The sequence below is a fragment of the Sturnira hondurensis genome, unplaced genomic scaffold (genome assembly GCF_014824575.4).
Source record: "Sturnira hondurensis isolate 20B ecotype Veracruz unplaced genomic scaffold, ASM1482457v3 Scaffold0003090, whole genome shotgun sequence".
In the NCBI taxonomy this organism is placed as follows: domain Eukaryota; kingdom Metazoa; phylum Chordata; class Mammalia; order Chiroptera; family Phyllostomidae; genus Sturnira; species Sturnira hondurensis.
In genome coordinates, this window is record NW_028075721.1 from 8344766 (window position 1) to 8368613 (window position 23848).

A 23848-nucleotide genomic window follows, 5' to 3' on the forward strand; every position below is an offset into this window, starting at 1 on the left:
GCCCAGGAAAGAGGAATCGGATGGCTTCATTCCAGGCTGACAAAGTAGTAAATATGAACACGGGGATGTGCCAAGCTTCCCTGGAGCCTTGGCTTCTCAAGACCCTCTTGCTCCCCGCAGGCAGTCCGCGGTCGCTGTCGTGGGCATAGCCAGCATGGACGCCAGAGTGCTTGCCCACGAGGAGTACCCGGTCAGCACCATCATCCTCCACGAGGACTTCAATGCGGCCGAGACGACCAATAACTTAGCCCTCTTGAAGACAGACACTGCGATGCGGTTCAGCGGCCTGGTCCAACCCATCTGTTTCCTCAGCAGAAGGCTGCACCTGCCGCTCACCCTGCAGAACTGCTGGGTGGCAGGATGGAACCCCACGTTTGCAGTTAATGCCTTCCTTCCCTGAGGGGGGGCTGTGTGTGTGCTGCCTGTGGCTGTGGGGTGACTTGGATGAGCTGTCGGGGGCAGCAGCCAGGTGGCTCTTGGCTCTCAAATGGGTCTGGAAGCCTCGCCTCCCCAGTGTGGGTTCCCAGTGCTCGCCCCTCCTGAGACCACGCCTACGCTCGGTCCTTTCTCGTCTAGTCCTGCACTAGAATTGGGAGTGCATGGGCCGCTGGCAGCCTGAAATTAGTGCGAGGGTGTAGACATGTAGACGGACCGGGGACATCATTCCCTGAACTAAAGGGAATCGTTCTCTCGGGCAAGCCATCCTTGTTTTCTTTTATTCTTGGGAAACAAACGAGGAAACGCATCCTCTATCCATGTCAAGGTAGGATGAATATTGTCTCTGCCTATATTCACAGTCAAGTTCAAAGCAAAGGTCATTTTGGCAAAATCTCAGGCACAGGTTCTGATTTCGGTGAGGACCAGGGGTTCCTCAAGCGAGTTTCCCCTCGCTCCCATCTGGATACGGGAGTTGTCGCTGCGTTGACCTGGGGGATGTCTTCTTGTTAGTGATTCTTTCGCTCTCTGTTGCACGGTCCAGACAGGGAATCACATGACGATGAGTATCCTGAGGAAAGTCTCTGTGAACGACCTTGACCAGTGTCCCTTCCCCAGATTCCAGAAGATGGGATGTGGCACTCATGTGGCAGAGGAGACGGATAACGTCTGCCTGGTAAGAGCGCTGCGGAGTGAGTGTGACTCAGCGCTGAGAGCGAGCCGCGGTCACTTCCAGGGGTGGTGAACTCACAAGCACAGGACCAGCCCTTGAGATTCCTGGCTGTCCCTGTGGGGGACAGCACTTGGCAGCTGGCCAGCACTCAGCAAAAACCTGCTGAATGGACTAGCCAGGCACCCTTTTCAGTGTAACATGATTAAGCGGTTCCACTTTCAAACTCAGGCAACCTGCCAGGGTCACATACCTAGTTAAGAGTGCCAAGCTTCCACCCTCTTATCTGAAGTGAGATAAGGTCAGCCTGGCAGAGTCCCTGAGCCCCCAGGACTGCTCCTCGGGAGCAGGGAGTGCTGGGAGCAGGCGCAGTGAACAGGCACCTACCCTGGTGAAGAGCCGTGACCCTGGTCCAATGCCTGCTCCCGGGGCAGTGTGACTCTGGGCGGGCGGGAGCACCTAGAACGAAGGATGGAGACAAAAGAGAGAGGAGAGGGAGAAATGTGACCAGTCCAGGCCAGAAAGGAAAGGCATATCGACATTCGAGGAATGAGAAGCCAAAACAGGGAGAGGGTCTAGATTAAGTGCTGGAAAGGGCAAGACAATGAAATAGGAGCCGGGGAGCTACAGGCAAACTGCAGAAGTCTACAGATAATTTCTATAATAAAAGGAAAAGTCGTTTGGTTGGAATTTGTGGTGGTAGCTGCCTAGATCGGAAAGGGTAATCCTGGACAGACTCATAGCTGGAGAGCAGGACGCCGACTACGGGAGGGGGGAGGTTAGGAGGTGGAGGGATTGAGTGAAAAGGGACTCATGGATGTGGACGATAGCGTGGTGATTGCTGGCAGGCAAGGGAGGGGGACATAAGGGGACTAAAGGGTGATGGAAGAAAAAATATAATAAAAAAAGAAAAAGTATCCTACCGTCCATCCCATTTCCAGAGAAAACCAGTGTAAAACATTTTGAGTAAATTGCGTAGATATATTTAAAGAGAAACATTTTTTAGACTCGAAGCCTTCTGCCCTTTGCCACAGGGGGACCCAGGAAACCCAATGATGTGCCAGCTACAGAAGTCGTATCTGTGGGTGCTGCGAGGAGTCCTGACCGAAGGGGGCGAGCGGTGCCCTGGCCTGTTTCTGTACATCAGGCTGGAAAACTACAGCAACTGGATCGAGTCCAAGACTGGGACGCCCGGCCTCCCCCTCTCTGCCATGTACCACTGGGAGAACTCGGCGCCTGTCTACGGCTACTCGCCACAGGCCACCATGGCACAGAAAAAACAGTCTGGGCTGAGCCAGGTTACATGGACCCAAACTCAACCCCAAGAACAAGAAAACACCACGGCCACAACTTCAGAACCAGAAGACAGCTCTGAAGAGAGTGAAGACCCGCAGGGGAAGGGCATAAGGGAGATGGGCAGCCTTTCTGAGGAGGCCAAGCAGCCCGAGTACTTTGACTATTACCCGGAGCAGCAGGCTGGGGAGAGGGGGTCTCCTTCAGGTCAGGACAGGTTACTGGAGCGCCGAGAAATTATCTTGTTTTCCTTTGTGTTTCCTTTTGTCATGGTGTAGAGTCTAGGAGCTGGCCCTCCAGCTCGGGAGGCCGAGGGCCAGGCATTCAGCGCACACCTGGGCAGCTGCGGGCAGGCCCGTGGCTCTCCCTCCTCTGTCCCACTTGCCCGTGTGGGACGGTCACTTTCATTTGTGCTCGTGAACTCAATGTAGGCTAACAAGTGGAACCATTCGAGTGCCCTGTGGTTCTTTCAGGGTAAGGGTTCTAGGGGCCAGGCGGCGAGAACACCTGCCACGCACAGGCAGATGTGGCCTGGGAGGTGGCCATCAGCCTGGGTGGAGCGTCGGGGACACCAGCCAACACAGGGAACAGTGAGAGGACCCCGGGACTAGAACAGAGTTGATTATTTTAATGGATCTCTTTTTGGTCTGCAGCCGTGACCTGCCTCTGGCTATTTCCCAGCGGAGCCAATGGCCAGCAACTGCTCATTGGTGGTTTTCATTTTATTCCAGTCCTTGCGGAAGCCTTTTAAGGACATCTGCAAAAAGGAAAGGGGGAGAGGAGAGGAGGTCACTTGGGAAAAACCAATTGTGACTCCTTAGAACACAGCCCCATCCGGCCTTGGGATGGCGCTGCACATGCGGCAGGGCGTGGCTACCTAGGGGCATCTGGAAGTTGCTTCTGGAGAGCTTGTTTCTGTTCAGTGAAGTGAGAAGCTGCAGGTCCCTGCTGTGACTCTTTGCTACTTCTCAACTTCAGATCTGATGGGCCTGAGTGTGGGTCCCCATCGATTCCCTGCCTCGGGGCGTGGAGCCAGGGCCTGGACAAGAGAGCGCCATGCTCCGAATGGTGTCTTAAGTGCGCTCAGGGCAACCTGGCCCCCTGGGCAGCCTGTGCTCCCCTTTTTCTGATGCCAGTGCATTTTTGCACTTTCCCATTTCTCTTCCACAGCTCACCAGGGCCACAGGGCTGCTCTGCGCACTGTGTCACAGGGAGAGGCTGCGGGGTCAGTCAGAAACGAAAAGACCTCTGGCAACTATGTAAATGCATGGAATCAGGTTCTGAGTAATACTAAAAATCCATGATTATCCCAGTTTTTTTAAAAACTGGCTTCATGTATAGGGTAGCAATCACGAAATGATGAGCAGAAGGCTTAAGAAGCTTCCAGAATTCATTATGAAAGCAAGGAACTAAAAACACACCATTACTACAGAGTCTCTTCTGATAATGCGACAGAAGGCTTTGCCCCTAACAATGAAAAATGAAGGATTAAAAAAAGTCATGCTTTATTTTGGCGTAAGAGTTGAGACAACTGCGGTTGTCTCATGTCCAAACAGACACCTGTATCCTTAGCTTGAAAAACAAAATCCCAACAAAAAGAGTTGAGACAACCACAGCTGTCTCATGTCCAAACAGACACCTGTATCCTTAGCTTGAAAAACAAAATCCCAACAAAAACATGAAGGCCACGAAAGACCGCCTACCTGGGGGCTTCTCTGTGACTTACCTCAGCAATCTCCACCTTCCTTTCCCACACCCTGATGGCCCTCTCCAGGTCTCCGTTCAGGACCTTCTCCCTGACGTACTGCATCACCGGCGGCACGCGGAACTCGCTCAGCTGCCTCCGGAGCTTCTTGTTCACGGCCTCGTCTTTGGCCCGGTCCTGGGTTGGGAAGGATCAGTTAAACCCCAGGATCCCTCCCCGGTGCTTCAGGCCTGCTGGGACTTGCTGGCCCTCCCGTCTCTACCCATTTTCTGTATGGCTCTAAAATCAGCGTTCAAGTTTTCAAAGCAGTGAAGGGAGGAATCACACAATTCTGATTTTTTAAAAAGCAGACTGTGATGTTTTCTTCCAGTTCAGAAACACTATAACCTGAAAGTCTCATTCCCTCCCTTCCTTCCTTCTTTCCTTCCTTCCTTCCTTCCTCCCTTCCTTCCTTCCTTCCTTCCTTCTGAACTATGTTTTATTTATGTTGATTTCTTAAGTTTCACTTCTTCTTTTCAATACAGTTATATAGTTAAGTACATTTTTATTTGATCTGTCTCAATTCACTTTCCTATTTTTGTTACAAATCCACATTAAAAACAATAGCACAAGGAAAGGTAATTAGGTGGTAATTTTTTATAAAAGACAGTATTCTCCTCACTGATTGAAGAAGCAGTTCATAAAACAATGTGCATATAATCGTCCTGGGGGCCTATACGTATAAAGAGGTTGTGTGTTTGACAGTAACAGCCCAAAGGAGGAGGCTGAAGCGCAGCGGTGTTTGAATAAGAAATAGCACCGGAAGGTCACTCCAATCCACAGAGGAAATGGAGAGAGCGACCGACGGTAACTAGGAAGGTCAGTACAACACACTATAAATACGCTCCATCTCCTTCCTTCCTTTCAGCTTCTGGACCCCTTCCTCACATCAGAATGGATCATAAACCTAAACGTAAGACCTGTAAAACTTCTGAAGACGCAGGAGTAAATCTGAACAATATTGGGTTAGGGAATGATTTCTTAGCTATAATACCAAAAGGAAAAGTGCAAAAGAAAAAAAAATAGGTGACTTGGACTTGATCAAAATGAAAAACTTTTGTACTGCAAACAGTATCATTAAGAGAGTGAAAAGAAAACCTACAGAATGGGAGAAAATACACACTGGGGCAAAAGTAGGTTTACAGTCCTGGGTGGTGTGGCTCAGGGGATTGAGTGCCAGCTTGCGAAACAAAGGGTCGCTGGTTCGATTCCCAGTCAGGGCACATGCCTGGGTTTTGGGCCAGGTCCCCTGTAGGGGGTGTACAAGAGACAACCACGCATTGGTGTCTCTCTCTCTCTCTCTCTCTTTGTCCCTCCCTCCTTCTCTCTAAAAAAGTCTTTTTAAAAATTTTTTAAAGATTTTATTTATTTTTTTAGAGAAAGGAAGGGAGGGAGAAAGAGGGAGAAACATCAATGTGTGGTTGCCTCTCATGTGCCCCCCCACTGGGCACCTGGCCCACAACCCAGGAATATGCCCTGACTGGGGATCAAACCAGTGACCCTCTGCTGCACAGGCCTGTGCTCAATTCACTGAGCTGCACCAGCCAGGGCAAAAATAAGTAAGTCTTTTTTTAAAAAGTAGGTTTACAGTTGTTTGTATGGAAAATAATACAATAATTAAGAAATGATAATACAAGAATTAACCCTGTTCCATGTACCCACAACTATAAACCTACTTTGGCCCCACCCTGTATTTTCAAGTCATATATCTGATAAGGGATATGAGTCTAGAACACATAAAGGATTCTTACAACTCAGTGACAAAAAGAGAAACAACAAATAAAAACTGGGCAAAGGCCCTGGCTGGTGTGGCTCAGTGGATTGAGTATGGGCCTATAAATCAAAGGGTTGCTGGCTGTGGACCACTCTGCCTGGTTTCAGGAATGGTAACCCTAACCACCCCACCTCCCCCCCGCCCCTGCCCCATGGCTAAGGCTGTGAGTGACCTCCAGAATTTGAGCGACAGGAGACAAAGCTTGTCTCTGGTAGCAAATGCTGCCTCAGTTTCCTCCCTGCCCCCAAAGCATGGTCAGAAGTCCATGATGGGTAAGACCCCTCACAGCAGGGAGCAACCTAAGCCAGACTCAACCACTTGGGAGGCCATGATGGAAGGATTTGGGGGGGGGGTGCTTCAACAAAGAGAGAGCAATAGACCCATGCCTGCAGGCTGTGTGACATAGCCAGTGTCCCCATGTCCTCTGGGAGAAGTACTTCCTGGCTCTAATCCCCTTAAGCCTGAATACCTGTTGGGGAGGGGTGCAGCTCCTTGCCTTGCTATAGCGTGTCCCAGGGAAAAATCTGGCATCACAAAGAATTCCTGAAAACCCTGTGAAATCTGCTCTGCTAAGAGTGCTTTCATTCATATGTTAAGGGTCCAAGAGGAAATGAGTATGTCTCCCAAAGTTTCTGCAACCCCCTTTCCTGACAGACTCAGACTAAGCCCTCAGATTTCTTTGAAATGTTATCTACTATTTGATCCTTACTGCCTGTATTTCTGTGTATTACAACCCAATAAAAGCCCCTGGAGGAGGGGGCTCAATGCCTTTTTCCCCTGAGAAACTGGCCACTGCTTACGGCCCTTCCCTCTTGAGGGATTGGCCACCTCTCTTCCCCAAGCAGATCATGTCATGTCATGTTTACTTTCATCTGTGGCGGAGGATGGGATTTGCGAGAAAAGTCCCCACAGTTGGTTCGGTTCCCAGTCAGGACACATGCCTGGGTTGCAGGCCAGGTCCCCAGTGAGGGGGCATGTGAGAAGCAACCACACATTGATGTTTTTCTCCCTCTCTTTCTCCTTTTCTTCCCCTCTCTCTAAAAATAAATAAAATCTTAAAAAAAACAAAAACCTGGGCAAAGGACTTGAATAGACATTTCTCCAGAAAAGATAGGTAAGTAGCCCACAAGCACATGAAAAGCTGCTCAGCGTTGTCAGTCATTAGGGAAATTCAAATCAAAACCACAGTGGAATACCACTTCACACATGCTAGGGCAGCCATTAAAAGATAACAACAAAAAGAACCCCTGAAAATAACAAGAGTTGGTGAGGATGTGCCAGAATTGGAGCTCTCACGCCTGCAGCATCGGTGGGAACGTAAAATGGTACGGCCACTTCGCAAAAACAGTTTGGCTCAGGTTCTGTAAACGTGAAACACAGAGTTGCCGTAAATGTAACCCACAAGTCTACTTGGAGCTATATATTCCAGAGAAAAGAAAGCAAAACCTACATTCACACAAAAACTTGTGTGTAAATGTCCACAGCAGCCTTATTCGTAGTTGCCAAAAAGGGGAAGAGCAAGCGTCAACCATCGGCTGATGAGTGGACAAAATAGAGCCTGTCCACGCAGGGAAAGAGTATTCAGCCCCAAAAAGAAAGGGTTGGCACGTGCTTTAACACGAATATTATATTCAAATTAAATAAGCAGTCACAAAAGAGCACATATTTTGTTTCCTTTTATAGGAAATGTCCAGAAAAGGCAAATTCACTGAGACAGAAAGTGGATTCGTGGTCGCCTGGGGCTGGAGCGGGGAGCGAGGTGAGGTGGGAAGTGGGGAGGGGTTTCTTTCCGGGGTGACAAGATGTTCTTCAGTCACTGGCCTGGCGGTTACACAACTCTGTGACTACACCAGGAACCACTAAAATGAACATTTTAAGTGGGTTCATTACATGGTGTATGGACTGTACCTGACAGAGCTGATGGAAAAGAGAAATATGGTGAGCAGTGCATGCCCGGCTTTTAAGAACGGACATCCTGTTTTACCTGTCGTCTCAGAAATGTCAGCGCAAACAAACACGCAGGAATTCCGCGTGGCGAGAGCACACGGACTTCCGCCAGAACTTCGTCACTGTGAGCTGAGCCTGGCCGCCTGGTGAAGGAGCGTGTCGGCTCAGATGGAATCGTGCTGTGCTGCTTGGCTGTTGTAGGCAGGTTCGGGGCCCCAGCCACTGCTGGGGACACTGCAGGCCCGTTCGAGATGATGACACCAATGACTGCACTCACCGTTTTAGAGGCTGACGAAGCGTTGTCCTGTCCCTGTCTGATCGCCACCAGCGCTGTGGTGGCTATTTTACAGATGTGGAAACTGAGTCCTAACTCCAAGGCCGGAACTCAGCAACACCAAGCCTGATGCCAGGCCTTCTGACCACAAGGCCAGCGCTCACTCTATCGCCCCCTTTCCAAAAGACCCCTCTTCGGGTCACATCCTAGGGGCGCTTACCCTGCACATACTCAACTGCATGCGCCCAGCAAGTCGATGAGAGCACTAGGTCCCCAGACGGATGATGCCACAGGTCACTTCACACGGTGACCACGGGCCCCAGAGCGAGCCCAGGACACGGGTCGCAGGTCTACTGCCCGAGCATCTGCCGTGCCGACTGAGAGTTACAGGTCTAAAAATCCCTCTCTGCCCCTGACTCAGAACTGTATTTGGTGCATGTGCTTTTTCTCATATCAGTTACCTTATTATGTGCATTATGCAGTTTTTGCAAGGATGTATGTATAGCACTTCATATATTTTGTTTTGTGGGTCACTTAAGGAAATCTCGAGGAGTATTTGGACTCCACGTGTTTGCTGCCTTAGGAGCTGCCTCCAGAACCTAGCCCAGCAGTGACACGCGGCACTACTACGTGGGGAGTCTCTATGCGCTGCTTCCTCCTCTGGGCGCTGCCCAGGGGTCTCGGTTTTTAGGGTCTAGGCATGGATGTCGCCGGACACCGACTGAAGCGCTTGTGGACAAATACCAGAAATGGCACATTTTACTCTCTCTTACCTCCTCTACTTGTAGGATTTCTCTTTCGATTTTTTCAAGTAACTCCTTTCTCTGCGAGATCTCCTTTTCCAGACTGACGAACATTTCCATTGCTCGGTTTAGCCTGGTCTGCAATATAACAACACAGCAAGTCTTGAGCAAAGATGATCAGTCAGAGTGGTACAAAGGCTAGACGGCTCTTTATTGAGCAGGAGAAGAGCAGGGACCTACAGGAACTTGGGCCTGCCCTTCTCCCAGCCGCCCAGGTTTCCAGATCCTGGTGTCTAGGTGGCGGGGGACGAGGGAACCCCGGGAGTCTCGTCCTCACCAGCAGAGTGCCCGGACACCAGGGTCCAAATCCCACCCAACACTTTACTGAGAGAAACTTTGGGCAAGTTCTAGAACCTCCCTAAACTTGGTCTGGTCACCGCATAGGATTTGGAGAAGTTCAATCCTGACTAAGTGTGCTCAGCACAGTGCCTGACACGTGGGGAGCGCAGGGGAGGGGACTGATTCTTAGGGAGGTGAATCGACTCGTCCAGGGTCAAACTGAGACGAGGAGGAGCCAGGATTGACACACAGGCAGTGTGCCATCTCACAGTCCACCAGCCTCGCCACTGTCCGCCACATGGGCCCGGGCTTGGCCTGCTGCCATGGGAGGGGTCCTGCAGGACTGCCCCGCCGCTTCCTGGGGCGCTGTTTGCAGCCCCCCACCCCACCCCGGACCCATGCTTCTTGGAGTTGTCCCCTGTGAACTCCCACCTTCCGGTGAAAAAGAGTCATCCTGGAGGAGCTGGGATGGGCTCTGCTCAGGTAAGAAGGGAGCCAAGCGAGTCCAGGGAGCTCGCTCAACAGACCCGGAGAACCCAGCCACCAGGTACCTCGCACTGGTTGGGGAGACCACACAGACCCCCCCTGCCAAGGGGGCAGCTCGCCAGCTGGACAGAGGTGCAAGAAAAAACATAAAACTGCCCCTGGGCCAAGTGCTAAGAATGTGAGGCCAGTGGTCAGGAAGGTCTCCCTGGGGGAAGGGGTGATGGGAAGAGCTGAAAGGTCAAGTCAAGTATGTCCAGGTAAAAGGGAAGGAGAGCCTGAAAGGAGCTGGGAGGGAGGCGGGCCCTGGAGCAGAGCAACCCCCCAAAATTGGCTGGGGGGAGGGGGCAGGGGGGACTTCATGGTAACCCAGTGGTTCGGAAGGGAAGGAAGGAGAAGGAAGACATCCCCCGACAACTTACTGCATAGCTCACTGTTCTGCCTCCCCCCCCCCCAGGCTTGCTGCGTCCCCTAGAGCAACAGGACAGGAAGGAAGGGACCTCAAAGAGTGGCTGGCTCCCGCAGGGAAGGGCCTTTAAGAAGATGTGACTGGAGCTGCCTGTGATTCTGAGCAGGATGGTGGTGTGTTGTCTCGACACAGTGTGACTGGATTCTCTGCCCAGGGAGGGTCCTACGAGGCTAAAATCAAGGTATGGGCCAGGACTGTGGGTCTCATTTGGGGGTGGGGTCCTCTTCCAAGGTCATGGGTTGTTGGCAGAGGCATTTCCTTGAAGTTGCAAGACTTAGGTCCCTGTTTTCTTCCCGTCTGTCAGCAGGGGTGGCCCTCAGCTTCTCAAAGGCCACCCTCAGGTCCCTTCCACATGGCCCGCTCTGTCTCCAAGCCAGCAGTGGGGAACTTCTCGCCCAGGAAATCTCCTTCCTGCCTCAAATCTGCAACTTCCTCTTCCAGGAAAAACTCTCTGCTTTCAGATGCATGTGATTACTTCAGGCCCACCCAGGTAATCTCCCTGTTTTAAGGTCCACTGTGCTGTACAATATAATCTAATGACAGAACAGGACAGAATGCATCCTATTCACAGCCCCAAGGACAGGGCAGGGTACAGAAACTGGGGGTGGGGAGTCTTGGGGAACATCTTAGAATTCTCCCTACCACCAGGCACCACTAGTTCATTGTCAGTTAAGAGTGACATGGGAGGGTGGAGTCGGCAAAGGGGGTCAAATATGTGGTAACGAAAGGAAACCAGACTTTGAGTGGTGAGCACACAACAGCGTCTACAGATGTTGAATTATAATGTACACCTGAAATTGGTAAGTTATTAACCAGTGTTGCTCCAATAAACTTAATTCAAAAACCCAGTTAATTAATGTCTACTAAACACTCTCAAATCATTCGATCTATAAATGTCTTTTTAAAACGGACATGTTGAAGCAGTAGCCAAATGATTATTACGTGCCAGACTGCGGGCACAGACTGGGAGAACAAGGCGTCCCTGACCCCGTGACCGGGGCTCCCCCACCAGACTCACAGGAAAGAGCAGACGAGTGTGCCTCCCTCCCAGCTGTGCCCGCTGCACTAACCCTGTGCCGGGCATGCTGCCAGTCCTCGGCACACTTGGTAGTACAGGAAGTTATTCTACATGGTTTTTTTTGAATATTTTATTTTATTTACTTTTTTAGAGAGAGGGGAAGGGAGTGAGAAAGAGAGGAGAGTGATACTGATGTGCAAGAGATACATCAGTCAATTGTCTCTCCTCGGCCCCCAACTGGGAAACTCGGCCAGCAACCCAGGTGCATCAAACCAGCGACCTTTTGGGTCACAGGCCGGCACTCAATCACCTGAGCCACACCGGCCAGAGCTGCATGTTTTCAATAAGATCTCACACTCGGGTGTTTGATATATATATATAAATACACACACACATATCAGTAGTCCCCCCTGTGACCTACCCTCCCATCCCCTAAACACACACAGGAACCATAGCGGGCTATTCGACAATAGCAGCCAAGCGCCTGCTTCGTCCAGGCACTGTCCTTGGTGCTGGGGACCCAGTGCAGAGCAGCCAGAGCCCTGAGGCACAAGAACGCAGCTCCCAGAGGTGAGACATCTGCCCACAGCTCACTGCTGTTCTGCCTCCCTTTCCCCCAGGGCTTGCTGTGTCCCTCTTAGGGCTCCCGTGAACATCTGCTTACCGTTATTTGCAAGCACATTGGCCCCTGGGATTCAGACTGAAATGACTCTCGTTCTGCCCACTGCGGCCTGTGTCCCTGATGCTCAGGTATTGCAAACAGCCTGTGCTAGAGAGTTCGGGCCCTGGGGCCTGGCTATTTCATTGTGTAAACCAGTAGCTCCACTCCGAACCCCTGGCTTTCCCCCCACAAGACCAGGCAGGCCCCGTGTGGATGCTGCCGGATAAGGTCCAATGCGCTGTAACCTCATGCAGCCCAGCTCTGCGGCCAGCATGGCCCNCTGCCTCCCTTTCCCCCAGGGCTTGCTGCGTCCCTCTTAGGGCTCCCGTGAACATCTGCCTACCGTTATTTGCAAGCACATTGGCCCCTGGGATTCAGACTGAAATGACTCTCGTTCTGCCCACTGCGGCCTGTGTCCCTGCTGCTCAGGTATTGCAAACAGCCTGTGCTAGAGAGTTCGGGCCCTGGGGCCTGGCTATTTCATTGTGTAAACCAGTAGCTCCACTCCGAACCCCTGGCTTTCCCCCCACAAGACCAGGCAGGCCCCGTGTGGATGCTGCCGGATAAGGTCCAATGCGCTGTAACCTCATGCAGCCCAGCTCTGCGGCCAGCATGGCCCTGGGAATCACGGGGGCTGGCTTCAACTCGGAATAAATGGAGGACCCGCTGGGTGTTCAGCCCCGTGGATTTCAGGATGCCAGCACAGTGTTGTCCCCATACTTTGTGCCAGGACAAGACAACAGGGTCGGGTGGGACACGGGCTGGACTGTGACTCCAAGCTCTGTCCCAAACTTGTTGTTTGAATCTGGCCATTTCTCTGCCTCTCTGGGCCTCCGGTGTTTCACTTGTAAAAGGGAAATACTGGACAAACATTAGCCTCGACTTTACACGTTCAAACCCACAGTCTCAGATGACGCCATCTGTAAGCCACCGATGGCCGTAGTCACTGCCGCCCCCCGGGCCCCAGGCCAGGGGCCAGCAAGCCTGCTCTGTGACAGGCCAGACAGATAGTGAATACGTTAGGCTTTGCGGGCCAGGAGGCAAAACTGAGGCTACTGTGTAGTTAGGTATATGAACAAGAGGGAAAAAAAAAACTTCCACAAAGGTTTTGTTGAACCAATTTCAACGATGACAATTAAGTTCAATGGTTTGGACTACAGGTGTACTAAGAAGAACAGGATTTCTGGAGGAGAAAGTGATGTTGTTCAGTTGGGTTTCAAAGGTAGTGTTCTCTATCAGACAGGTTGCAAATGTTCTGTAAAAACCATTCTTAGCTCCCCGGCCGGTGGGCAGTACAAACCGCCACATTAGCTGACCGCTGGCACCAGCCAGGCGATCGGACAGGCTGGGACAGGCCCTGTTTGTGCCTGTGGTCCTCCTTTATTAATAGTGCCTCATTTTCTCCAAAACAGGTTCTTTGCAGACAAGGGGTTATGTAGTAGTTTTCTGATTTGCAGCTAAGATGGTTTTCCTTCGCAGGGTTTTAAGCAGGGAAGCGCATATTATATGCCCAAATAAAACAGAGCCCTAAGTGTGGTAGTTCTCAAAACTCACTGTGCGTGAAAATCCCCTGGGGAGTTTAAACAAAAAGATCCATGGCCCTTATCCCCTAATTCAATTGGTCGGGGTGAGACTAGGATGTCCTCACAGCTTCTGAAAAAGTAAAAGCTCCCAGGTGGTTCTAACGTGCAGCTGGGGTTGTGGGAACGTTCCGAGTGTTTCAGGAGACGTGGGTCTCACAGGAGAACTCGGGGAACAGTGGGAGAGCTCAGGGTGTCTAAGCCCTTGTGGGAACCTCACTGTGGCCGGGAAAGTGGGGGCGGGAATCCCCCCAGGGACCTGGGCATCGGGGAGGACCTTACTTTGTAAGAATTGAGGACCTGCTGGGTGGTTCCAGATGACAGCTTGAGGTGGATCAGCTCTTGATTCCTCCCGTCGATCGTCTCTAAAAACTGAGCGTTCTCTATCTTCAGCTGCTGAAAATCCACGTCGTGGAGGGCGTCGCCCACCTCTTCCTTCTACGGCTCGGGAATAGGAGAGAAATGACATGAGGCCGTGACTTCATAGGCTGTGGGCGCCGCACGTGTGGTTCTCACCCTGCCTCCCCAGGTGACCTTTGGGGAGTCAGGCATCATTCAGTCACTCAACACACAGGGATTGCGGATCCGCTGGGTGTCAGGCCCTGGGGACAGAGGTCTGAGTAAACGGGACACTCCCTGGCCCCAAGGAGCACCTAAGCGATGTGGGTTCACAGGGCTCCAGGTGGGGCTGCTCAGAACAGACTGGAGCAAGACCACTGCTTCCTCGGTGAGATGTGGTGGTCCTCTGAGTGCAGCGGAGGCCCGGGCATCACCCCCCTCCCCGAGCCGACTTTATCATGGCTAAGCCACCCGGTGCTTGTGTATACGCAGGGGATCAAATCAGAGGATCTTACATCTGTCCCTAGTCACTTTCGGTTCTTAAAGCTGTCCCTGCTTGTTGAATCTTTTGAGACCCCAAGTCGACCAAGCAACAGTGTTCCTGGACACATGCCCTCAAGCGCCCAAATTCAAGCTCGTTACGAAAACGCAGAGCTAGGAGAGGGGGGAGCCACGCGGGCACATTCTGCAGACCCTCCGTGTCCGCATCTCTGCCTTCCGCCGAGAGCCTATGGGGCCAACAGTTCAAAGACACACCGGAAACACTGCCACCCAGGCCATGTTCCCCTTAAGGATCAGCAAGTATGACAGGAGGGACTTTGAAATTCCAGCCAATCCAACCGCAGGATTACCAGCTCACTAACCGCATTGGTTTTCTGCAGCTGCCGTAACAAAAGACCACACACACGCAGGGCCTTATTAAACAACACGAATCTCTCGTCTTACAGCTCAGGAGGGCAGAGCCAGCGATTGCTCTTTGGACGCAAATCGAGGTGTGGCCAAGGCTGCATTCCTACCACAGGCTCTCAGGAGACTCTGTTTCCTGGTCGTTGGCAAGCTTCTAGAGGCTGCCTGCGTTCCTGGGTTTGTGACTCCTTCCCCTGTCTCCAAAGCACGTCACTCTGAGCTCTGCCTCTGTTACCACACCTTCTCTCTCAGCTCCTGCCTGCCTCGGGAGGGCCTGTGACTACCCTGAACCCATTGGGGAATCCGAGATTGTCTCTCGGTCTTGAGGTCCTCAACCGGGTCACGTCTGCAAGACCCTTTTGCCGTGTGAGGCAACACATTCAGATTCCAGGAACCAGGACATGGGTGTCTTTGGGTTGGACACCATGCCGTCTACCGCAGTGAACTTGAAAAAAGAAAGAGCCACGTACCTGCCTCAATTGTAAAAGCATCTTTTTCCTCTGGACTTTGAGAGACATATTTTTCAAACATAATTTCTCCTTCATGTGATCCTAAAAAGAAAAGTGAATTTTAATCCGTTTCTCTTCTTCTTCCTTATTGGTTTGAAAGGCTGATAAGTCTGCAGCTACCTTGAGCCCTGACAATCAGCCACTTATTTTAAGGTTTTTTTTTTTTTTTTTACATCTACCCAAGCTATAACATTTCATTCATGATCAAGAAGCAGAGTAAGGTGCGTCTGCTCCACACAAGAGTTCCATTGCTTGTAATCTCAAGATAATTTGGGTATAGAGGCCTTTCCTGACAAAAGGACCTTATGATTCTTTTTTTTAAAATATTTTATTTATTTATCTTTGGAGGGGAAGGGAAGGAGAGAGGATGGAAACATCAATGTATGGTTGCTTCTCATGCATCCCCTGCAGGGAACTGGCTCCTGCCGGAAATTGGCCTGCAACCCAGGCATGTGCCCTGACTGGGAATCGAACCGCGATCGTGTGGTTCGCAGGCCTGCGCTCAATTCACTGAGCTACACCAGCCAGGGCAGGACCTTATGATTCTTTGGTCTTTTGTTCTGTTGGTAGTTTATATAGTTTTTATGACCTCTAACATCTGAGGGTTAGCAAGCTTACCTATCTCCAGGGTCCAAAGCTTGATATACTACAAAATCTTTGGAAGTGAAGGAGCATTTTATGCCTCGTTCTTTGTTTTTTTGTTTTGTTTTTTAAACAAGTTTTTAAAAAATAGTTTTATTTATTTATTTTTAGACAGAGGGGAAGGGAGGGAGAAAGAGAGGGAGAGAAACACCAATGTGTGGTTGCTGCCCGCAACCCAGGCATGTGCTCCAACTCGGAATCGAACTAGTGACCTTTTGGTTCCCAAGCTGTTGCTTAGTCCACTGAGCCACGCCAGCCAGGGCATCATTTTTATAGTAATGGAACTCAAAGACCTTGAGATGTACCTGTCCCATGCCACATAGTCACTTGATTAGATAGATTCACACATTTCTCAAGAAAACATATAGGATCTTGAAACAAATAGCAATAATAAAAAAGAAGTCATCTCGCAGGCCTACAAACCAGAGGATCGTGGTTCGATTCCCAGTCAGGGCACATGCCTGGGTTGCGGGCTGGTTCCCTGCAGGCCAACTCCCAGCAGGGGACGCACAAAAGGCAACCATACATTGATGTTTCTCTCCCTCTCCTTCCCCTCTAAAGATAAATAAATAAGTAAAATCTTTAAAAAAAGAATAAAAAAAAAAGAAAGATATAAAAAAAGTCACCTATCTGAGATACTATTGATATTCAGCCTGTCTGGTTGATTTTAGCCTTGATGAACTTGCATTTTAAGACACACACACACAGCCCTGGTTCGCGTGGCCTAGCAGATTGAGTGGTGGCCTCACCGATTCAATTCCCAGTCAGTACACATGCCTGGGTTGTAGGCTGGGTCCCCAGTGGAGGGCATGCGAGAAGCAACCGATCGATGTATCTTCCCTATCGATATTTCTCTCCCTCCTTCCTTTCCCAGCTCTCTAAAATAAATAAGTAAATTCTTTAAAAAAAAAAAGACACACACTTTGGGAGATGTTACACCTCCGCCTGCGTGCACAACATTGTCGGTGGGCCAGCTGGAGTGGGGCCGCCTCCCGTGGGGCCTCCCCGAGTCATCGTTCTATGACTGTCTTCTCCCTTCCTGAGCCCCAACCTCCTGTCGACTCACCCTCCGGCGGTTCATGTCCTCAAAGTACTTCATCACTTTCTGAGTGGCCAAAATACTCCCTTTCTTCTTGGAGATGGTTTTCAGAATATCTTTTTCAAACTCGTACACTTCTTTCTGAACATCAGCCCACCGAATTTCAGCTTCCTCAATGATAGCCTGGAGGGGCCGGCACAGAGGGAGAGCGGTTTCCAAAAATTCCCAAGGGTTTAACCCTGTAAAGAAACCTCCGTTCTCAGGCCCCTTTGTGTCTCAGTACCTAACGTTTCTTCTTAGTCTTAGAAATATATCCTTAAGATACAAAGTTGACGATATGAATGTTATTATTTCAAAGCATGCCTCGAGAAAGTTAATAGTTTCCATAAAAAAGGAAGCAAACAGAAACAGGCTCAGGTATCATTATAAACATGGATTTTCATGTCTCGAGTATTATTTACTCATTAACAATGCTAAATATAGTGTCATATAATACAATATAATGTAAAAATGTCTGGAAGGATATACACCAGCTCACTGAGCACAGTCGCCTCAGGAGAGATGGATTAGCAGCAGGGAGACAGAGAAGCACCCTGCTAGATACTTCAGTAATTTGGAAAGAAAATGTTATCAATGAATCCATGTATTGACATGAAAAGACATTATTCAGTGAAAATACAGTTGATATCTTTTCATAAAGAATTTCACATAGGCACATGAACATGTGTTTTCAAATGTGCTTCTTCTAGCCTACCTGTGCGTGTAAATTGTGCTGCAACACATGGAGGTTATCTTTAAATGAGGACGCACAGAAACACATATGACTTTAAAGGAGAAATGAGAAGTTGGCCGCAGCTGCAGAGCAAATCCCTGTGGGCCAAGAGGCAGAAGTGCCTTCCTTCACTGGCAGGCCTCGGCCCTGGGCTCTCCCCTCCCCACCCAGAGACAACGCCTGTGCTTCTGCGTGTGCCCCCGTTTGGGACAGAGCAGAAAGACACACCTTTCCCACAGCGAGGCTCTCAAACACCAGCCAACAGCTCCATCCCGTGGGCACGCTCCTTCCCAGTGATGTCTCTCTTCCGGAGGAACACGACCGGGTCTGTCTCCAATGAGACACGGACCACCGTCGGGCACGTGGGGGGCGGCTTAGGGGCTTTTCCGCTGACACTTAAACCTCAAACTCCTTGTATTATCTTATCAAGAAATTATTATGCATTTTTAAGTACGTAGGGCTTCACTGCACTACCCTCTATCCATTTGTATGTTTTTGAAATTTTCCTTTTCAAAAAGTTTAAAATGTGTTGTCTCCTACGACCAGTGGTAAGTTCCTTAAAGGCAGATCCTCGGTGTGTCTTAATCCACTTGTATTCCTTCTCAAAGTGCCAGCAGTTAGGGGAACCTCCCATAAGACTATATGCTTGGCACATAGTAAGTGCTATGTAAGTATTTGATCTATTTTTTAAGTCCATCTAATTGGCTGCAGAGTCCAAAGCACTGGTACTCCCTGGCGGGGTAGAAACAGGGAGCCCACGAGGGACGCCCTGCAGAGAGAAAGGTTTACCTCGTGATACTGCAGGTCCCGTTCGGCATTGGCCCTCAGGTGCCTTATCTCGTCCTTCGTGTCCTCCAGCTCCTTTTGCACAAGCTCGCACTTCTGGTCGACGCTGAGGCTTGCTGTCCGCTCAATACCTGGGCGCGATTTGGATCTGTGCTTGCCTCGCAGCTATAGCTCAAGAGAAACAAAGCTACTGTCAAGTAGGAGTTGGTGATAAAGCAGCCTGAGGCGGCCATCAGAATGACCTCTCGGGCCTGCTGGAAAAGAGCTGAACGACAGCCGGAGAAAACATAGTCAATACGAAAGGATTCCGACATTAAGTCTGAGTTGACGCCTGTCTCACTAGTCAACCTAAGGCCTGAGCTAAATACTTCAAAGGCCTGTGCTTGACCAGGAACGAAAAATAAATAAAGGAAAGTGCCTCGAGGTTGGAGAGACCATGAGCCTGCAATGGATTAGCATGCAAGTCAGTGTCAGGGGAAGTTGGGAGCTTGTGGCTTCCTGAACTGAACACAGAAGAGAAATGGCATCTGGGGGTGCAGTGTTCATCCAAAACACACAAGCAAACAGACCCAATTTTGGGATTTCCTATGCATTTAAGCCACAAGTCTTAAGCAGGTGGCCCAGAAAATATGTCGACCTCACGATGGGATCGTTGGGCTCTCAAAGGACCGGCTTACACACAATTTTAAATTTAAAAAATTAACTCCCCACCAAAATAGCTCAGATTTCCAGCTTCTCTTGAAAAATCAATTACTCTGGCAACATCAGTCCACCTGGCTGGCCCTTTTAAATGAGGAAGGAACTTTCCGGTGCACACACTGGGCCCCCTTCACCTCTTTGTGTGGCTGGCTGTGCCTTGTAAACGGAGTCTCCCAATTGAAGGGCATTATTTCAAACATGCTAAGATATTCTGGGAGAGTTAGTCCACTATTCACTGAATGTGATTCCCTTTACACGAACTTGAAAGAGAAACCTTGAAGGGGAAGGAAGAATCAAAATAAGGACAGAGGCAAAGCCACATGTCACTTGGCCAAAGAAAGCACACCAAAGGCAGATACACAAACACCACCTGCATCTAAAGGGACAGAGAGAATAAAACAATTCTTAAATCTCCACTGTGTACCTGAGCAAAGTCTGTTCCTGATCTTTTAATTTCAGATAATCGTAGAGGTCGCTGCTCCTTGGATTCCAGTTTATTGTAATATTTCTCAAACATCTCTGTCTCGGTTTTGAGAGCCGAGTTTCCATAGCTGTAAGACAGAGCATACCTGAGTAAGTTCTGTTAAAAGGAGTTTAAACACCAAGTGAGTAGTATTTAACACTTACCAGCTATGTATGCAAGGTACTCAACATTGTGGTGCCTCAATTTCCTCATCTGTAAAGTGGATAACAGCGCCTATCCTTTAGGGTTGTGGTAAGGAATACAAAGCCTACAGGACTATATGCCTGACACATAGCAAGTGCTATTTAAGTATTTGGTCTATTTTTAAAATACATCTAATGAACTGCAGAGTCCAAAGCACTGGTATTACATTGAAAACTGCGGCTGAGATGAAGCTACAAGTTTCACCTTCAAGTATCTTCTTCAGGGGTGTCCAGCCTTTTAGTGTCTCTGGGCCACCCTGGAAAAAAGGGTCGTCTTGGCCGCAGATGAAATACATTGTGACACATAATTGCAAAACAGATCTCATAATGTTTCAAGTAAATTTATGATTTTGTGTTGGGCCACATTCATAGCCATCCTGGCCTGCATGCAGCCTTTGGGCCACAGGTTGGACACCCCTGGATTATTAATATTATTATTAATAATAACCTAACCCACTGTGAAATCCTTTGGAATCACTACATTCTTAAAGTTACACACATCCATAATCTTCAGATGTTTCCTTTGGTTTATGTTTCTCAGGTTTTTTTAGTTTCTAGCAGACAACAGATGAAGAATCCACTGGAAGTTTATTTTAAATGGTGGAGAAGATTTGAACAGATGGTTTTTAATTTTTTAAAAGATTTTATTTATTTATTTTTAGAGAGGGGAGGGAGGGAGAAAGAGAGAGAGAGAAACATCAATGTGTGGTTGCCTCTCACAAGTCCCCTACCGGGGACCTGGCCTGCAACCCAGGCATATGCCCTGACTGGGAATCGAACCAGCAACCCTTTAGTTCACAGGCCAGCACTCAATCCAGTGAGCGACACCAGCCAGGGCTTGAACAAATGGTTTTTAAACAACTGGGATGACAAACCTCGTTTATCCTGTACATGCCAGGATTGTGACTCTTTAACGCCTTCACTTCATATATACATATATGTAGTATGCATACTTATAGCACATGTATATGTATATGTTTATGTAAGAGAGAGAACAGTTTTGGTATTTTCATATGTTATGGGTCAATTCCTGTTTGACTGAATTTTAAGACGAGTGGAAAAGGCTCAATGGAAAGCCCAATAAATCAAACACCTTTCTTGGTCAGCCTCATGTCCCCACCGCAGGCAGTGGGGTGCCACCGACTGGCTGTGTGACCTTCGGGTAGTGACTTAACCTGTGCGTCTTTGTTTCCTCACCCACCTCCTAGAATGACTGTGCCATTATATAAAGTCACATATGCAAAATACTTGGCACATAAGAAGCACTCAAAAAAATAGGAGCTGTTAGTAATCATACCTCAGTGCTGACCTGAACTAGTTACAGATGCGTGGCAGAACGTCCATGCCGTCACAGCCGAGATGTTCTGTGTGCGACCAGTAAGTTGTACAAGTGCCCCAGCTATGTCATGGAATCTCGATACCCAATTCACCTTCTGTAGTAGGTGTAAAACGGACTGCTAAAAATACGGGAGCACTGGGCCAGTCATTCTCGGCTGTCCATTTCCATGCTTATATACTGGCTCAGTCATAAATTGACTCATACTAAAAATATCTCAGCTGCCACCTTAATTTTATCATAGATTCCTAGCATTGGAAAGGGGCTTTGAGGTCACCTGCTCCATCCTGCCGCGGCAGAGCTGAGCAACGGGTAAGCGCCCAGTTTGGCACCTGGAGACCCACTAGGCTGAAGCTCCTGCTTCACCAGTTACCCTCTGGGCTCCCCACCACCGGCCCCGAGCCCTCCCTCCTCCGCGTTGTCCTGGCTCCATCAATGGCTTGTTGGTTCAGTGGCGGTGGACACACAGGGATATAGGGCAAAGGCATGTGCTTTCCCCACTGTTTGGGGTCTCAGTTTCCCCAGGGTTCAATGTGGACTTGATCGTCTCCATGCTGCACCAAGGTCCGAGTCCGCACAGTGAGTAGGGGCCGCCCCGGGCAGCCAGCAGGCCGGTACCTGAGCTCTTCTACCAGCCCGCACAGCTGGATAACAGGCAGCTCCTCCACGACCCTCAGCTCGTAGGGAGACATCTCTGCGTCATCTTCAGCCATCCTTCTATGAAGCGGCCTTTACCAAGGCGGAGTAAAGCCAGGCGCGCCTGGTGCTAGCAGCCACGCGTCCATCCCACTGCAATCTCGCCGAGCGTTGCCCGGCGACCAAATGCAAATATGAGGGCGGGACTTCAGGAGGCCCCGCCCATCTCCGCGTAGACCAGAGTGAGGTTGTTGCCATAACCAGACACCTAAGTGCGTTTGCTTTTACTTCTTCAACAATAATCTTAAAACGATAATAATAGCAGCTACTGTTTATTCAGCACTTACTATGCCCCTGGCACCGTGTTAAGCATAATTTAGAATACCTGGCAACAGCTTTGCAATAAATATCCAGTACTCTATTTTCCAAACGAAGAAACTGAGACCCAAGAAGTAAATTCGATTTGTGAGGCCTCTATTCTGTTCACCACCCGGTGCTTCATTCACACTAACTGCATTTCTCTTAGATACTAGTACCCTGCTTCCCTGAAAGGAAAGGAAAAAAATGGGCGGACTATTAAATGGGTATAAATTCAATAGACATCTTTAATCAGGCACCGGGTACATCCCGAGCATCTTGGCAGAATGCTTGTGGTGAGAGCAAACCATTTCCAGCTCTCAAGGAGTTTCCGGTTAAATGGAGGGAACAGCCCCTAAACCAGCAGTCGCCACGTGGAGTGAGGACAGCAACAAGGTCAGGCCTCACAGGGATTTGTGGTAACTTCCGCACAGACGTGTGCATGGCAGGGATGGGAGAGGCAGCGGGGTAGCTTTCTCTCTACTCCCATTGAGGTGGAAGAGGGCAGGATGGGCAAATTTCTCTGGGGGTGGGTGGATGCTGGATGTGGTAAGAAAGCAAGCTGTGCCCTGGCTGGTGTGGCTCAGTGGATTGAGCATCTGCCTGTGATCCAGAGGGTGGCAAGTTCAATTCCACGTCCAGGCGTGTGCCTGGGTTGTGGGCGGGGTCCCCATTTGGGGACGAACAAGAGGCAACCAGTCCATGTTTCTCTCACTCTCTAATGTTTCTCTTCCCCTCTTCCTCCCTTCTCCTCTCTCTGGAAATAAATAAATAAAATCGAAAGAAAGACAGACAGAAAGAAAGAGCAAGCCTTGATAAACTGCTTAGGAGAAGCAGTTTGGCCCCACAAGGAAAATGTAGTCACTAAATTCCAAAGGACTTCTGTCTTGCCGCTTAGGGGCACAACTTTGGGGCCACAGTGGATTTCTGCAGATGACAGCAGAGAGGCTGAGCCCTGCCACCACCTTCTCTCGCGGCTGGTAGGCCTCTTCGGGCTCTGGAAGCAACGCGGACCACATTTAGAAGTGTTTAACATGCTCACAGACCTGGTGTCATGAATGGATGCCAGCCGCAGGAAGACCAGGAGACGGAAAGGGACCTGCAGCAGGCCTGAGCCTCGGCGCCAACGGCCCTGTTCATGGGCTGTGTCGTACAGCAGACCCAATGGTCCTGGCAGTATTGGCGGCGGGAAAGCAAGCAGCGTGAAGTGTTAAGGAAGATGCAGTGGGGAAATCCCGATGCGATACCTGGGATTTGGGGGAAAGACCATGCAGTCCACAGCAGGCACTTCCGTGCCTTTCGAGAAACAGCTCCTGGCAGTCGGTTTGGCCGCCGTCCATAGTAGATGATGACGTGAAACACTGACTCGGCTTGCAAGCTTTAAATAAGAATAATGACAGTTGCCATTGTTATTTCTTAATATGTTTATTACCCATTAGGTCCTATTATTGCTTAATAAAAACACTTACAACAAGTGTTGTTTCATTTACTGTTCCGGAGTGCTAGCTCTGTGCCAGGCACTGTGCTAAGCACGCTCCACCCATGACTGCATTGCATCAGCGTGATGGTCCTGCGAGATACAGGTACCTTCTCAGCCTCCACTTCACCCAGGGGGAGACCAAGCTTCGGAGAAGTTTAGCAGCTTTCCCAAGGTCAGGTTTACTGGGTGGGGCTGAAATGCAAACCCAGATTCATCCCATTGTGCTCCTTCTTCTCATCATATCCGCCCTG

General features: G+C 49.7%; 2 protein-coding genes across 2 annotated transcripts; one reads left to right on the top strand and one right to left on the bottom strand.

The window, feature by feature from the left end:
- The first annotated feature begins 123 nt into the window (after nucleotides 1–123).
- On the top strand, nucleotides 124–3430 carry LOC118983919 (inactive serine protease 54-like). Its single transcript, XM_037041613.1, has 3 exons — nucleotides 124–379; nucleotides 980–1111; nucleotides 2140–3430. Exons 1-3 carry the CDS (start codon nucleotides 155–157, stop codon nucleotides 2674–2676), a joined length of 894 nt encoding a protein of 297 aa, XP_036897508.1. The 5' UTR covers nucleotides 124–154; the 3' UTR covers nucleotides 2677–3430.
- Nucleotides 3069–21928, bottom strand: CFAP263 (cilia and flagella associated protein 263). Its single transcript, XM_037041612.1, has 9 exons — nucleotides 21743–21928; nucleotides 19547–19673; nucleotides 18427–18588; nucleotides 16893–17048; nucleotides 15146–15226; nucleotides 13713–13868; nucleotides 8911–9018; nucleotides 4125–4280; nucleotides 3069–3155 (listed from the first exon to the last, which is right to left on the bottom strand). The coding sequence occupies exons 1-9, from the start codon at nucleotides 21835–21837 to the stop codon at nucleotides 3069–3071; spliced, it is 1128 nt and encodes a 375-aa protein (XP_036897507.1). The 5' UTR covers nucleotides 21838–21928.
- Nucleotides 21929–23848: the final 1920 nt, after the last annotated feature.